This window comes from Alligator sinensis, unplaced genomic scaffold, assembly GCF_000455745.1.
Source record: "Alligator sinensis unplaced genomic scaffold, ASM45574v1 scaffold189_1, whole genome shotgun sequence".
NCBI lineage: Eukaryota > Metazoa > Chordata > Crocodylia > Alligatoridae > Alligator > Alligator sinensis.
Genome location: NW_005843009.1, coordinates 365406 through 381168, shown reverse-complemented (window position 1 = coordinate 381168; position 15763 = coordinate 365406). Strand labels below are relative to the sequence as shown.

The following is a 15763-nucleotide window of genomic DNA, read 5'->3' as shown; positions in this document are numbered from 1 at the left end:
GAAACCAGTTTAGATGGGTCTCATGTATACCTGCCAGGTCAGGTAATTGCTTTTATCTGCACCTCATGATATATTGCAGGAGTTCCCAATCCCCAGGCCACGGCCCAGCACCAGTCCGCAGGAGGGCTGGGTGGCTGCCAGGCTGGAAGTGACCACAGACTGGCAAACTGCAGACTGGAAGTGACTGGTATTCTGTGGACCGGCAGCCAACCCTTTTTTACACTGAGTATAAAAAAGGGTTGGCTACCTGCCCGCAGTATGCTAGTCAGTGGTGGTCCGCAGCTTGCCAGTCCATGGTCACTTCCAGTCCATGGCTTGCCGGTCCTTAGCCTAAAATGGTTGGGAACCCCTGATATATTGTATTAAAGGCTGCTGATAGATCAAGTAAGATCAGCAGAACATAGTTTCCCTGACAATCTCCAAGTGAAGATTGTCAACCAAGGCCACAAGTGCAATTTCCATGCTGTATCACGGTTGAGAGCCAGACTGGCAAGGATCCAGGAATCCAATAGCATCCAGATATACCTGTTGAGAAACCATCCATTCAGTGACCTTCCCTAAAAAAGTGAAGTTGGCAGTGGGTAATAACTAGCATCATATGACAGTTCCTTGAGCATCAGCCAGGCAGTCACAAACTTAACATCTGGCACTCCCCTCCTAGGTTCTGGAGGGGGTTGACAACCCCTGTCACCAATGGTCCCAGTCTCCCTTGGCTGGCTTTTAGAAGTCAGGTTGGGCATAGGTCCAATTGACAACTGGTTACCCCCTCTCCTATCCTCCTCTCCCCCCAAGCAGATCCTCTGCATCAGCGGACAGCAGCAATTGCAACCGATCCATATACACATAGATTTCATAGATTTCATAGACATCAGGGCTGGAAGGGACCTCAGAAGATCATCGAGTCCAGCCCCCCGCCCAAAGGGCAGGAAGTCAGCTGGGGTCATAGGATCCCAGCAAGATAAGCATCCAGTTTCATCTTGAAGGTGTTCAATGAAGGCGCTTGAACCACCTCCGGTGGCAGGCTGTTCCAGACCTTGGGGGCTCGGACAGTAAAGAAGTTCTTCCTTATGTCCAGCCTGAAACGATCTTGAAGTAGTTTGTGAACTGAACACATGACAAGACTGAGCTTCCCACAGCTAGAGATGTAATTACCAATTTTAAAAATAATCCATTTAACCTGTTATAATTACAGTGGTTAAACGATTAATCGGTATGACACCCCCCTGGCCTGGCCCTTGTGGGGCTGCTTCAGCCTGGCCTGCAAGGCTCTCCTGCCCAGCCTAGCACCAGCGGAGCACTTCCAGCCCCCTGAGTTGTGGCAGAGATGTAGTGGCTCCCTGGAGCTCTGGTTCCTCAGGGCCACACCTCACGATGAGCCAGGTGGGCTAGCGGGGCACACCATGGAGCTGAGCCACAGGCCCAGAGGAGCTGCCCTGTGCTCCCTTACCTCCATCTTGCCCCTACCAGGCCCTGCCGCCTCCGCAGGTCTGGCTAGTGGGTGTGTTGCTGCCACCGGCTGCTGCAGCAGCAATTGCAGCAACCAAAGGTGCTGCATCTTGCTGCCCAGAGAGGGAGCTGAGCTGCCTTTTAGACAGCAAAGTAGGGGGAAACGGGGGACTCATACCTAATAGTTAGGCTTTGTGGACCAGGCCCAGTACAGCCATTTGCCGCCCCCCAGCTGCCTGTTGCAAGCAGCCTGGGCTCTGTGGTGGACAGCAGGTGCCTGCCCAGAGCCTGGGCTGCTTGTGGCAGGTGGCTTGGAGGCTGTAGGTGGCTGCACCAGGGTCCGCAGAGCCTAGCTACAGGTACTAGCATCCCTCCCTCCCGCTTCCCTTCAATACTCTCCTCCCTCCTTCCCTCCTGCCTGCCTTGCCGCCTTCTGGGTTTTGCTGGGGCACTGTGCAGCTTCTCTTCCTTGCTAGATTGTAACCCAGCCTGCGCAAAACGATAACTGGTAAACTACTTTGTTCTCACTGGGCTTATCAGCTAAACAGTTGTTTAGTTGTTCACATCCCAGCCCTCAATCCTGAATTCTGACTGCAGCAAAAGTGCTGTGCTGGATATGGGCAATTTTGTCTGCAAAGTAGGTCATAACCAATTTAGACCTACAAACTCATTGTAGTGGACTGTAGAAGACTCAGTTTCTAGGTGAAGACCATTTGGATTAACCAGGCCGTGTGCCATGCAGATCAGTTCCATTGGACAGCATTTTGCAGATGCAATGATATGGGAAAAGAAAAGCTTCTTCACCCATGCCACTGTCACTGGTGTTGCTATGACTGTCCATTATGAAGGATCCATCCCACAAATTCAAACTTATAGCAGAAATTCTTATTGGTATCCAAGTGCATGACCTTATATTTTATACTATTGAATTTCATCCTATTTCTTTTACTCCAATCCTCAAGGTCGTCCATTTCTTTTTGTATAGTGTCCTGGTCTTCCTCTATATTAACAATGCCTCTTGCTTTGTCATCAGTAAAATACTTCCTGTGCCCAAGTTCTTAATTAATATTAATCAAGGTCGGCCTCAGGACCAGTCCTTAATAATTCTACTAGTAATCTCCTTCCAACTGATACTTCCCCTTTCATCACTGGCCATTGCTGTTTTTTTCTTGTAGCTAGTTCCTTTCATACCTTACAGTTTCTGTGCTTGTCTCCACCTTTGCTAGTTTTATTAATGTCTAACTGCTTGACTGTTGACATTCTCAACCAAACCATTTTTCTAGTGTATCAAAACTGTCAGTATCAAGCTAGGAGCATTTGTGGTAAAGTGGGAAGAGTTTATCAAAAGTTTGTTGTCTTTGAGGGGAGCATGGCAAGTTTTTTAAATAATCTAATAATATTATAATATAACTAGATTTAGGGCTGCTTTTTTGGGGAATCTCTCTTTTGGGAGGGGTGAAAAGAGGGACTACTTGAAACGGTAAAGGTGTATGGGTCAGATTTTCAAAAGTACTCAACATTGGTCTATCTATTCCTATTGAAAACAACTGAGTCAGTGAGCTATTTTGAAAATCCCAACACATTTTTTGAGAGGAGGTGGGTCACATTGTTAAAGTATGTCCTGCAGACACTGAAATTGTGAACAACTAATATCAATATCAGTCTGAAGTCTAAAGAACAGATCCAAAACAGGATTGAGGTACTTACATGTTAGGCATTAACAGAATCCAGAATCCTGTATGAGACGCTTAGGTTCCCTACCCACAGGGAGAGCTGGATGCCTCATAGTGATGAAGGACAGATGTTGAGCAGGGAGCCTCTGAGAAATCGCTAACAGGCATTGTGAAATACAGAGAGGTATATCAAATCCTGATGTGCAGAAGTTAGGCAGGCATCTTTCTCAGGACTGCAGTCAGATGCCTCTATCCATATGGGAACAAAAGCTAGAATTGTCTCCCAGTATAAGTACCTACAGCTATTCTGCAGATACCCTACAGAGGTCATGTGTTTTTTTCTTTTAAAACAAAAGGGGAAAGAGGATGGAGGCAGACACACTGCTCACCTTTTTTGGATTGCAGTTCTAAACTTAGTGGATTTAGATGCAGCTTTAGGCATGTATGGTTTTGGGGTTTTTTTGGATCTAGCCCAAAGTGTAGAAGTGACAAAAGCACTTTCATACAGAAAGATGGTGCTATAAATTAGATGTGGGGGGGGGGGGGTTTTAAGGAAATAGTTAATTCTGATTAAGCTGAAACATTAAGCTTTCTCTAATTCATACATGTCTCTGTTGCAGAGTTTTAGCAGATCAGTGAAGGTGGCAATGTATGCACCAAATGAACCTGTGCTTGATTACAACATGGTGATTATTTTTGTAATGGCAGTGGGCACTGTTGCAACTGGAGGCTATTGGGCAGGAAGCAGGGATGTGAAAAAGTAAGTAGTACAAATTGAATCCTGTGCCAAAGTTCTTAAGATCTCTTATCTTTCAAATAACAGTTAGTGAATGAAAACCAGAGAAATGGAACGTACTTCTGCTGTTACTACAGTGGCTGTCTACAGATCTGGAATTGAAGTATGTCAGAGGCCTAACACTGACAATTTGGGAATTATTACAGTATTAACTGCTTGTGCTACTCTAGCGTATCAACTTAAAAAATAAAAAATGAGATGGCTTTTTATGAGTCTTGGCATAGAGAGAAGTTCACTTGTCTACTTGAAAATGGGGATGAATTATATTACACAATATGATGTGTATTATCTTTTCTTATTTTAAATGCAGCGTTTGTCATCAAGCCATTGTTAAAATGTGTACATTCTCTTTTCTGACGGAGAGAAATGATTTGTGTAGTTTAGATTTTTAAGTGTTCTCACTTACAAGCATTCTAAATTGGTCATGACTTACTCTGTAATAATTTGTTGTCTATTCAGTGCAACTAGTCGGTCCAGGATAATAATGTTGGCACAGTTAAGACAGATTATACCTGACACATTTCCTTCTCGCATAAATTATAGACTTTAGTCTTCTGTTGGGTTCTGCAGAGGCAGATCCCTTAGTGTAGTTCCTTGTGCGTTTAATAGGGCTCTGTGTAAGCAAAGGTGTGTTGACTAAGATTAGAACCCTTGCTCTGCTGCAGGAGGAAGCATCTAATTCTAGACATGCTGCTCTCTTTCAGGCGATATATGAAGCACAAACGTGATGATGGGGCAGAGAAACATGAAGATGAAACTGTTGATGTCACTCCGATCATGATCTGTGTATTTGTGGTGATGTGCTGCTCAATGCTCGTCCTTCTTTATTTCTTCTATGACCAATTAGGTGCTTTTTGCAATATTTCTATTAAACTGTTTTATTTTGTTCCTATTAGACTACTGTTGCTCAGCACTCCTAGTTTGAAAAGTGACTTAAAATGGCCATGGAATCACCAAGATTCTTTTTGTTTAGAGTTGTACCTAATTATCCTAGTGATTAATACCATATTATTACATCTGTAGCACTGAAGATCTAGAGCTGTTGTTTGAGGCTGAACTTCTTTTCCGGCATGTACATCAACAAGGACTGTTCGCTCCCACTGCAGGGCCAGGTTCAGCCCTCAGTTACCCTTCTGTAGCTTTGTTAAAGTAAATGAATTTGCAGAGGATTTAACTGGCACCAGAATTTGGGTAGTAGATTCTAGACTGGTGGTGATTTCTAGTTACTTCTCAGAGTAGAATGCACTTCAGAAATCAGTTTCTAATTTAAAATGCATAATGCTCACAAAAGCCTCTTTCTTAGGAGCATTTACTGGTCCATCTACGTGGTAGTCTTCAATACAGAAACAGTGCCCTCTTGTGGTTACAAAAAATGAAGTTACTGAGGCACATTTTTCATTTGTAATGCTACAAATTCAGGGGAATTTTGTAACACTATAGAAATGTAGTGTGCAATGCTTGTCCATAGGTACAAGTGCCCACTAGCCTGGAGTGAAAAAAAACAGAGCAGGAGCATGCACTGGGCACTGCTGGCATTCTGCAGCCAGAGGTCAGTGAACAGAAGTCTCACCATGTCTTGCAGTGGTCCCAGTCTTGGGAGGTTCCCAAGGTCAGTGCAGAGGAAAGCACTGATTGCCTGCTAGTCTGGAGACTGCCCCCCTCCGGGAGTGCGGAGCTACAGCATGCCTGGTAAGTGTCCGTTCCAAAGGTTCGTCTTCTACAGGCCAAGCCTGGAACGGAAACTTGCCACCTGCATGCCTGTGCCCCTAGTCCATCAGAGAAGGGAGCTGTTGTGCCTGCTCTTCTTGTGCAGGAGGAGAATCTAGGGCTACCACTATATGTGTGGTCTACTCCTTTAGCACCTTTGTGGGATACTAAGCAACACTATGTATGTGCTTGGTGAGATGATCCAGGCCTTGAAAGGCCTATCCTTGAGTGTTTCTCCCTGCTTGTGTCATCTTCCAATACCTGTGTGGCTAATGAAGACAATGTCATGAGGGACAGCATGGAAACCAGCCTCCTCTGGGACCAGACTCTGGGTACAGGACGTGAGTACCAGCTGGTTGGAGCACATCATCCTGGGGTTCTTGGATAACAAGCAGTGACAGTAGAACTTCCAGATGTTCCAGGCCACCTTCATGAAGAGCTATGCTGAGCTGGCCCCCATCCTCAAATGGGAGGGCATCAGGATAAAGCCCCCCCTTCACCGTTGGGAAGCACATTTCCAGTGCCACCTGGAAGCTCACAACTCCAGACAACCTCTGGTCCATTGCCAGCTAGTTCAGTGTGAGCATTTCAGCCGTCAGAGTGGCTCTGTGGAACAGGTACATGGCTGTGCCGCCAGTGCTGGCACCATGCTTCATCTGCTTCACCAACCTGATGGAGGTCATGGCCAGATTTAACTGGATTGAACTTGCTGAACTGCATCAGTGTCATAAGCAGAACTCATCCCCATCATGTTCTCTGCCCACCACAGCTCAGAGTATGTCACAAGTCCTTTTCTATCATGCTTCAGGGTCTCATGGACCACCAGGAGTTTGTCTCATCTGGTTGGAGAAGGTTCACAACTCTGGGGTCTTCCACAACTCTGGCCTACTGGATCTTGTAGAGTGGGGAGAGTCCACCTACAGAGCTCTAATAATTTGGGACCCAGCCCACACATACCTCCCCTGGCTCGGGGAGCTGTGCACAGAAGGAACAGTTCAATGACCTCCTCATCAGTTGCCACGCGACTGTGAAGTGTGTCTTTGAGCGCCTGAAAGTGCACTGGAGGCTGCTAGAGATATGCCTTGATGCCAACAAGCACTATCTGCTGTACTTCATCACCTCCATCTGTGTCCTGCACAGGATCTGAGAGGCCAAGGGGCAGGTTTTCTACAATGCCTGGGTGAAGGAGCACAGCACCTCAAGATTTGCCATGGTATGCCTCCATCTAAGTGAGTGTCTAGAGCACAGCAACCACCAGGAAGCTTGTCAGGGAAGACCTGGCAGACCACCTCCCAGTACTCAAGACATGGAGTGGGAGGGGGTCATGGGAGAGTAGGAGGCAAAGAAGTCTCAGGTCTGTTTCTCTTTTGCAGAACCAACACTTTTTAAAAACATTTTAAACCATTAAATAACCTCTTTACTTTCCTAAAGTACTTAACCCCCTGCTCCCTCATTATCCCAGGCAAGAACAGACTTGGGTTTTCTTGGAAACATCTATGTTTCCAAACAGGCAGCAGCCTCAGTGTTTTGGGGTTTTTTTGGGGGGGGGGGGTTCGTTATTTTTTTTTTTGTTGGGTTTTTTGTTTTTTTTTTTTTACCTTTTAATAAAATGCTGAGGGAAAGGGGGGGGCAGGGGTGGGGGGGAAGGGGGAGTGAGGACGAGTGAAGTTGGATGGCGAGGCATTCAGCCAAGTGGTTGGCAGCCTTGGGTGTCATGGTAGCCTGAGGAGAAGGGCTTGGGCCAGGGCTGTGGGAAGCTTTGGTAGCCGATTCGATTCAGAGGAGATTCGGCCCGATCTGGCCGCCGAATCTCCAAATACAACTGGGAGAGCCATTAATCTCCAAATCAAACCAGAAGCCTCCGAATCAATTCAGAGAGATTCAGAGATTCAGCCGTAGCCTGTACAGGCAGGCACTTGGCAGTGGCGCGAGGGGCACGAGCCCAGCCTTCTGCTGGCAGCCCTGGGAGAAGCTGCGGCTCATCTGGCTGCCCCCCTGCCCCCTCCCTCCTGGTCAGGGTGAGGCAAGCAGTGCTGGCATCCCTGGGAGAAGGCATAGGGGCTATGGGGAATGATCAGGCGCTGGGGAAATGAACGGGGGCTTCCCCCCAGCTCCTGCTTCGATCCCTCAGCCCCCATGGCTTCTCCCGGGGCTGCCAGCACTGCTTGCCTCAACCCTGCAGGGGCTGGGGGGAATGATTGGGGAGCTGGGGAATCGAACCAGGAGCTGGGGGTAAGCCCCTGATCATTCCCCCCCAGCTCCCAGTTCATTCCCCCCTAGCCCCCGGGTCTTCTCCTGGGGCTGCCAGCACTGTCTGCCTCGCCCTGGCTGGGGGGAAGCCGGAGTAGCAACTGGACAAGCTGCGGCTTTTCCCGGGGCTGCCAGCTCAAGCCGGGGCTCATCTAGCTGCTCCTGCTGGCACTGACTGCCTGTATAGTCTATGGCCAAATAAGATTCAGCGCCGAGTATCTTCATATTTGGCTGAATCGAATCACTGTCCCTCTGAATCGCCAAATTTGAATCCGAAGTCAATGCTTTCCACTTCGCACAGGCCTAGTGTGTCCTTCAGCATGGAGTGTTGTGAAATCATGGCCCTGCATGCGACCAGTGAATCAAAGGGACTTGACGAAAGGAGACTCCCAAGTGGACTTGTCAGGAGGCTCTGACTCCTCCCTGGTCTTTATCTGGGCCAGAACCTTGGCAGATGAGGAAAGGTGCTATATGCCTCGGCTCCCCATCTCTTCTGTGAAGATCAGAGACCTGGCACTGGTGCTGGACTGTAGACAGGAAATCTGGGGGCCTGCGAGTTTGTCAGTACTCTAATCAGGGCCTCAATTCATCTGCCACCACTGCTCTTTGACCAGAAGAAACGAGGCTACCAGCATCCCCTCCTTGCTCTTCCACTTCTGTCTCCTACGACAAGCCATTCTCTGCACAGAAGTCTTATTCCCCTGCCTTAGAATGTCATTGTTGCCAGAGCCTGCCAACCCGCTGGTCACAGGTGTCTGGGCTGAAAACAGCAGAGCAGCCAACCGGTCTTTGTAAATGTATTGACATTTTCTGATAAAATGGAGAACAGCGTACTAACCATTCCTCCACATGCTATTGAAATTCTGGGTGCAGGACAGTTTCTTCGCAGGGACGGCTCCTGACTGTGACGCATCTGTGGCCAGCCCCTCAAGTTTCCATTGGGGGCTGGGGTGGGAGCAACTGGTCATAGTTGAATTTCTGCCTTCTCACTGCCGAACTATGCCTTTCTTGCTGATATGTCCCTAGCAAAGGTATCCCTGTTCCAGATGCAGTTAGTTGCCTGGGTTAAAGCCACTCCCTTGTGGGCCCTGCTTGTTTTGGAGGACACAGCCCAGCCAAACTATTTTGACTCCTAGAAGGGGATTGTAAGCTACAGTGGTTCCATCAATAGGGTCGGTATCCCTTTGAATGTGAAGACCAGACCTCAAAGCTACCTGAGAACATGGTACCAGTTCTGTGCTCAGCCTGATCCACAAGTGATAAAAGTGGCCACTGACCTGGCCCGTGCCTAGAAGGCAATTCATCCCACTGCTCCCTGTCCCAGGGAGAGAACCTGTAAGTGCCATGAATGTCCAGTGCAATGCCAACTTTGAAACCCACCCCAAAGAGGTTATAAGTGCCATGACCATATTTTCCTACACATGCTTTCTATATGCTGTGCTACACCCCCTCCCAGAGGGCAGAACATTGTTCCTTTCCTTTCCCATCCCATGCCAGGACTACACATTTCCTTAAAAACCCTACCACTTCCTGCAGGTGAGAGACCTGGGAGTTGGTGCAGGCAAGGTGAAGGGGTAGACATTGGGGGAAACACATGGCATGCTAGCGAGAAAACTGCTTTCCCCATGCCCATTGCAGCCTAGAAATTGGAAGTTTTTCCAACCACTTTCCCAAGATCTTGCCAGCTCAGGACATCCCATTAAAATTACAGGGACTTTGGTTCATGTGTGGAACCAGAGTGTACTCAGGACTTTGTCAGTTCCCTGCTCAGCTCCTGGGATCACTTCTCTGTGGCTGCTACAGTCCAACTAACAGTTTGAGTCAGTGGGCACATCAAAAAAATCCCAGTGTCCAAAAAAAAAAACAAAACACTGCAAAAAAACAGCACAGTGCGCTCAGCAGTAGTATGCACAACCAGAAACAGAGCCTAGCCATTCAGAGCCACGCTCTGGCTGTTGGCCAGGCTCTGTGTGGCTTAATCTATACTTCTGCTCCTCTGGGAGACCCCGAAGACCCCAGATAAGGATAGTGGGGCCAGCACAAGTGCTGGTCCCAGCCTCCCCTACCCTACCCTACCCAGGACAATTTGGCACAAGCCAGAGTGCGTGTTTAGGGGCGTGCCCTGGGGCACAAAGCAGCAGCACAATTATGTACCCTGCATGTGTGTGCTCATCTGGACGTGCCCAGTGGAATCACTTTGATTCGCTGTTACTGAGTCAACCTTGCTGGTACTTCTGCTAACTGACTACCTCACCATAAGCCACCTCCCATTTGCTAATGCATTGAAATAGAAGTCTTTTGTCTTTACTAAGTGGTCCCTTGCATTCCTATCAAGAGTTCCCACTAGGTGCAGTAGGAGGAAAAATAGTTTGTAACTAGAGCATCTGAAAGCTGGGAGGAGCTGAAGGGGCCAGGACCAGTATCTCTGCCAAGGGATTGCTCTGGGGTGAGGGAGAAGCTGTGCTGAGACTCCTGATAATTTGTTTTTACCTTCATGCTGAGGAAAGGTGGGTCTGGCTAGGGAAAGGGACATGTCCAGCTGCCACAGGACTGCTTTTCACTCGGTGGCGCTCCCTTGTCTGATCTCAGAGCTTAAGTAACAGGGTATCCATTGTCCCTGTCTCTCCCCACCCTGAGCTGCTGAGGCTGGAGCCTTGCATCAAGACAGGGGAGGGGGAAGCGTAAATGTAGGGACATGCACAGGGCATGGCTACTATTTTGATACTCGGGAGTCACAGCAGCATACCCTGGGAGCCATTGCTGTCACCACCCCAAACTCTAGCACTGGTCCACCTGTCAGCACCACCACGCTTCCCACCCCACCATCCAGCACCCCAGGGCAAAGTAACTGCTGTGTGCCTGGGTGCCAAGGATGCATCCAAATGCAGGATTGATTTGGGGTACATGCGTGTCATACGTATTTTCTACTGTCGTGTTTGCTCTCTATTTATAATTCATGTTACGTGATGTTCAGTTCATTTATATGTTTAAATGAACTATGGCTTGAGTATGAATGTATTTTTGTACCTTTATCATTTGACTTGAAACAGACAGGAAGGTGATTGCTAAATCAAATGTTAGGGTTGTCCCAAAACAGACAATTGCTATTTACACATTAGAGAAAAACCCAGTCTCTAAAATATAAATATGGAGTTGCTAGGCATATCTGTTAGCCAGGAAAGTGTTAATGATTTGGAGGCATCAACCCCAAATAGTGACCGATTGCATTTCAAAGGGAAATACCTCTGTTTACACACAAGGATTAGAGTGCATTTAAAAAAAAAGTTTTACACTGGGATATCAACTATTCAAGATAGATATAGGTGTTAACTGAGGAAATACGATTAAAAGTTTATCTGTAAGACAATTGTATGCAAAAGATATAAATATTTCTGTCTTCCTGGAATACAGTATTTCATCAGGATGACCCCTGACATAACAGGAAGAGACTTCAGAAAGAAGTCTGCATAATGCATGGGATCCTCAGGATTTGAATAGGAAAATATAGATAGGATAGATAAGGTTAAGGTATTTAAGAAGTGCTTGGTGAAGCAAATGGTTGTCCAAATACCCCTGGTCTCGTAGAATCCATCTAGGCCCCCAGTGAGTGTCTACAAATGCTTCCAAATGCAAGGATATACTTACCTGGTAGGGGAAACACTATGACCCCTAAGGTGGTTTTCCTACTAGCAGGGGAAAACCACTTTCTTTGTAGGGGGTAGTACCTTGACCAAGGTAAGTATAGTTAGCCTCCCACTTTCACTTCCAGTGGGAAGATCTTAGCTATACGCCGACTTTATGGAAATGGGAGACTCCTCCCTAGCTTGCTCCTGTGGCCATACAGCTCAGGGTAAGCAAAGCTCAGAGACATCTGAATCCCAAAGCTCTGGGCTTGGGCTGGCACATAGGATGCCCGCCAAAGGATTTGGAAGCATCTGGGCCATGTATGGTTCTTGGAATTGATTTGGCTGATTTGACTTGGGACACGAAAATTTTTCCTTTAAAAAAAAAAAAAAAAAAATCTTGGCTACACAAGTTACGGTGATAGGGGATTGTTCTCAGGCTTTCCCTTAGGCTTGCTCCTTCGGTCTTTCGGCTAGGGGCAACTGAGGACTAGGGGGCATCTGAACTCCAATATCTCCAGGCTTGGGGCTTGCACATAGGATGCCTACCATGGATTTGAAAGTATCTGAAACCCCAGACTGACAAGTCTGGGAGGTAGGATACTTGCCTGTGGTAGCACCACACAGACTTGAACAATTTTGATCTGCTCGGTTGATAGAATTCGGGGCTGATTTGGCCTGAGAGACAAAATTAAAAAAACAACCAAAAAACGTCAACCTAGGTCCCCAGTGAGGGAAGCTGGGTTAACTGAGGAGGTGGCAGGATGGCAAGCCAAGAAAATCCTCTTTGAATAAACTGCTAGGTGCAGGTGTTGTCTCAGAGCTCATATGTAGCCAGAAACATGGTGAGGCATTTTTTCCTGTTGTTTTTTTCTTGCATTCTTTCTTTCCAAATTGCCAGTTTGAGTTTTATGATCTATTTGCCTTGTGTAATTAATCCTTTGTCTGTCTTACATGCCTTGCTGATTGTCTATTGTAAAAGTTATTTTCAGAATAACTGATAACTATAGGCATTTCTTTTATGCAGAATGGAGAAGCTATAATTAGCAAACTAAAGGGTAACAATCCCATAGGCCAGCGAACTTCCTCTGCAAGATTTGCAAGGTCTAGTCTGGGGCAAATGAGACAGATTTGGTGGGATAAGGAATATTTCGAGGGACAAAATCCCTGCAGATTCTCTGAAGAGCAGTGGAAAAAGGCTTAGAGTTGTAAGAGGCCCCCTTAATATCAGAATCATAGACAATTACAGTTGGAAGGGCCCTCAGGAGGTCACCTAGTCCAACCCCTGCTCAAAGTGGGCAACTATATCATCCCAGCCAAGGTTTTGTCTAGCCGGGTCTTAAAAACCTCCAAGGATGGAGACTTCACAACCTCTCTGGATAACCTATTCCAGTGGTTTACTACCCTCCTGGTGAAAGAGTTTTTCCTAATATCTAACCCAAACTTCCCTTACTGCAACTTAAGACCATTGCTTCTTATTCTGTCATCTGTCACTACTGAGAACAGTCTAGTCCCATCCTGTTTGTAATCACCCTTCAGGTAGTTAAAGGCTGCTATTAAATCTCCCCTCAGTTTTCTCTTGTCCAGACTAAATAAGCCCAGTTCCCTCACCCTCTCCTCAGAAGTCATGAGCCACAGCCCCCTAACCATTTTTTGTTGCCTTTCACTGCGCTCTCTCCAGTTTGTCCACATCCATTCTGTAGTGGGGAGCCCAAAACTGGACACAGCCTCACCTGTACTGAATAGAAGGGAATAATCACTTCCCTCAATCTGCTGGTAACAATCCTACAAATATAGCCCCATATGCTGTTAGCCTTCTTTGCAACAAGGGTGCCACCTTTGCTCATATTCAGCTTATTTTCCACTGTAACCCTCAGGTCCTTTTCTGCACAAGTGCTGCTTAGCCAGTCCCCAGGCTGTACCAGTAAATGGGATTGTTCCATCCTAAGTGCAGGGCTTTGCACTTGTCCTTATTGAACCTCATGAGATTTCTTTTGGTCCAATCCTCCAGTTTGTCTAGGACTCTCTGAATCATAACCCCACCTTCCAGTGTATCCACTACTTAACTTGGTGTCATCTGCAAATTTGCTGAGGGTGCACTCAATCCCATCTTCCAGGTCATTGATGAAGATATTGAATAAAACAGGCCCCAGGACTGGCCCCTGGGGCGATGCCAACTAGACATTGAACCATTGATTACTACCCTTTGAGCTTGACAGCCCAGCCAATTTTCTATTCAGCTTACAATCCATTCATCCAACCCATACTTCCTTAGCTTTCTTGTAAGACTGTTGTGGGAGACCATATCAAAAGCCTTGCTACCGTCAAAGTATATCATGTCCACTGCTCTCTCCACATCCGCACAGCCAGTCATCTCATCATAGAAGGCAATCGGGTTGGTCAGGCATGACTTGCCCTTGGGGAATCCATGCTGACTGTTCTTAATCACCTTCTCCTCCCAAGTGCTTTTTGACCTACTGATTCCTTGAGGACCTGTTTCATGATATTTCCAGGGACTGAGGTGAGACTAACTGACCATTCTGTAATTGCCCAGATTCTCCTCCTTCCCTTTCTTAAAGATGGGCACTATATTTGCCCTTTTCCAGTTATCTAGGAGCTCTCCTGATCACCATGGGTTTTCAAAGATAATTGTCAGCGGCTCTGCAGTGACATCAGCCAACTCCCTCAGCACTCTCGGGTGCATCGTGTCTGGCCCCATGGACTTGTACGTGTCCAGCTTTTTTAAATAGTCCCTTACCTGTTCTTTTGCCATTGTTAACCACTCTTCTCCTCTCCAAACTGTGCTGCTAGCTCCAAGTTTGGGAGCTGACCTTGCCTGTGAAAATTGAGGTGAAAAAGGCATCGAGTACTTCAGCCTTTTCCACATCATCAGTCACTAGGTTGCCTCTGCCATTTAGTAAGGGACCTACACTTTTGCTGATCTTCTAGTTACTGACATAGTTGTAGAAACCCTTCTTGTTACCCTTCACATCCCTTGCCAGTTCCAATTCCAATTTTGCTTCGGCCTTTCTGATTTCATCCTTGCATGCCTGAGCAATACTCTCATACTCCTCCCTAGTTGTTTGTCCAAGTTTCCACTTCTTATAAGCTCCCTTTTTGTGTTTTAGCTCACTGAAGAGTTCCCTGCTAAGCTGAGCTGGCCTTCTGCCATACTTGCTAGTCTTCCTACACATTGGATGCTTTGTTCCTGCATCCCCTCAGTAAGGTTTTTTTTTTGGTTTTGGTTTGTTTTTTGGGTTGTTGGGGGGGTTTTGTGTAGGGAGAGGGAGTTGATTTGTTTTTTAAATACAGCCATCTCTCTTGAACTTCTTTCCCCCTCACACTGGCCTCCCAGGGGATTCTCTCCCCATCAGTTCCCTGAGTAAGTCAAAGTCTGCTTTTCTGAAGTCCGGGGTCCTTACTCTGCTGCTGCTCTTCTTCCTTCCTTTCCTTAGGATCCTGAACTCAGTCATCTCATAGTTGCTGCTGCCCAAGTTTCCATCCACTACTATATTCCCCACTGATCCTTCTGTTTGTAAGCAGTAGGTCAAAAAGAGCATGGCCCTAGTTGGCCTCTCCACACTTGCACCCAGAAGTTGTCTCCAACGCTCTCCAAAAACTTCCTGGGTTGCCTATGCACTGCTGATTTGCCCTCCCAGCAGATGTCAGGGTGATTGAAGTCCCCCATGAGAACCAGGGCCTTTGACCTGGAAACTTCTGCTAGCTCTCCGAATAAATCCTCATTCACTTCATTCTCCTGGTCTGGTGGTTTGCTGCAGACCCCCACCATGACATCTCTCTTGTTGCTCTCCTCTCTGACACTATCTCAGTGATTTCCAGTATGCCTATGTCCAGTTGCACGCTGGAGCTCTGAGCAATCTTACGGCCCTTTTACATAAAGTGCAACTCTTCTCCCCTGCCTGTCCTTCCTGAACAGTTTCTGCACATCACCCACTCCTGTTGTCATACCTGACAGCTCTAAAAATCCAGGCACCTGTCCCAGGAGTGTGAAAGCCCCACCCACTGTGGCAATAGGCTTTTATGCAGGCTCATAGATAGCAGAATTGGGGAAGTGGGTCAGTGTTCACTAGTAAGGTGTTAAAACTTATAAATGACCAGTGTGGCTGGATGTTGCTGTCTGTTCCCCTTGCCACTGGATGCAGGACACTAGAAGGGGGAGCACTGGCTTGAAGTTATGGGCTGTTAGAAGGCACTGGCTGTTGGGGGTGGCAGTAAAAGATGGTTTGTTGGTTGCAGGGGAAGACACT

The 15763-nt window shown here is 47.1% G+C and overlaps 1 protein-coding gene across 4 annotated transcripts in view; it reads left to right on the top strand.

The window, feature by feature from the left end:
* The window catches only part of SPPL2B (signal peptide peptidase like 2B), a 126127-nt gene that overhangs the window by 44507 nt on the left and 65857 nt on the right, over window positions 1-15763 (top strand). For all 4 annotated transcript variants that reach the window (XM_025193057.1, XM_025193056.1, XM_025193055.1 and 1 more), the window contains 2 exons: window positions 3740-3879; window positions 4620-4762. In XM_025193057.1, the coding sequence (XP_025048842.1) occupies window positions 3740-3879; window positions 4620-4762 (283 nt within the window). The remainder of the gene's footprint in view (window positions 1-3739; window positions 3880-4619; window positions 4763-15763) is intronic.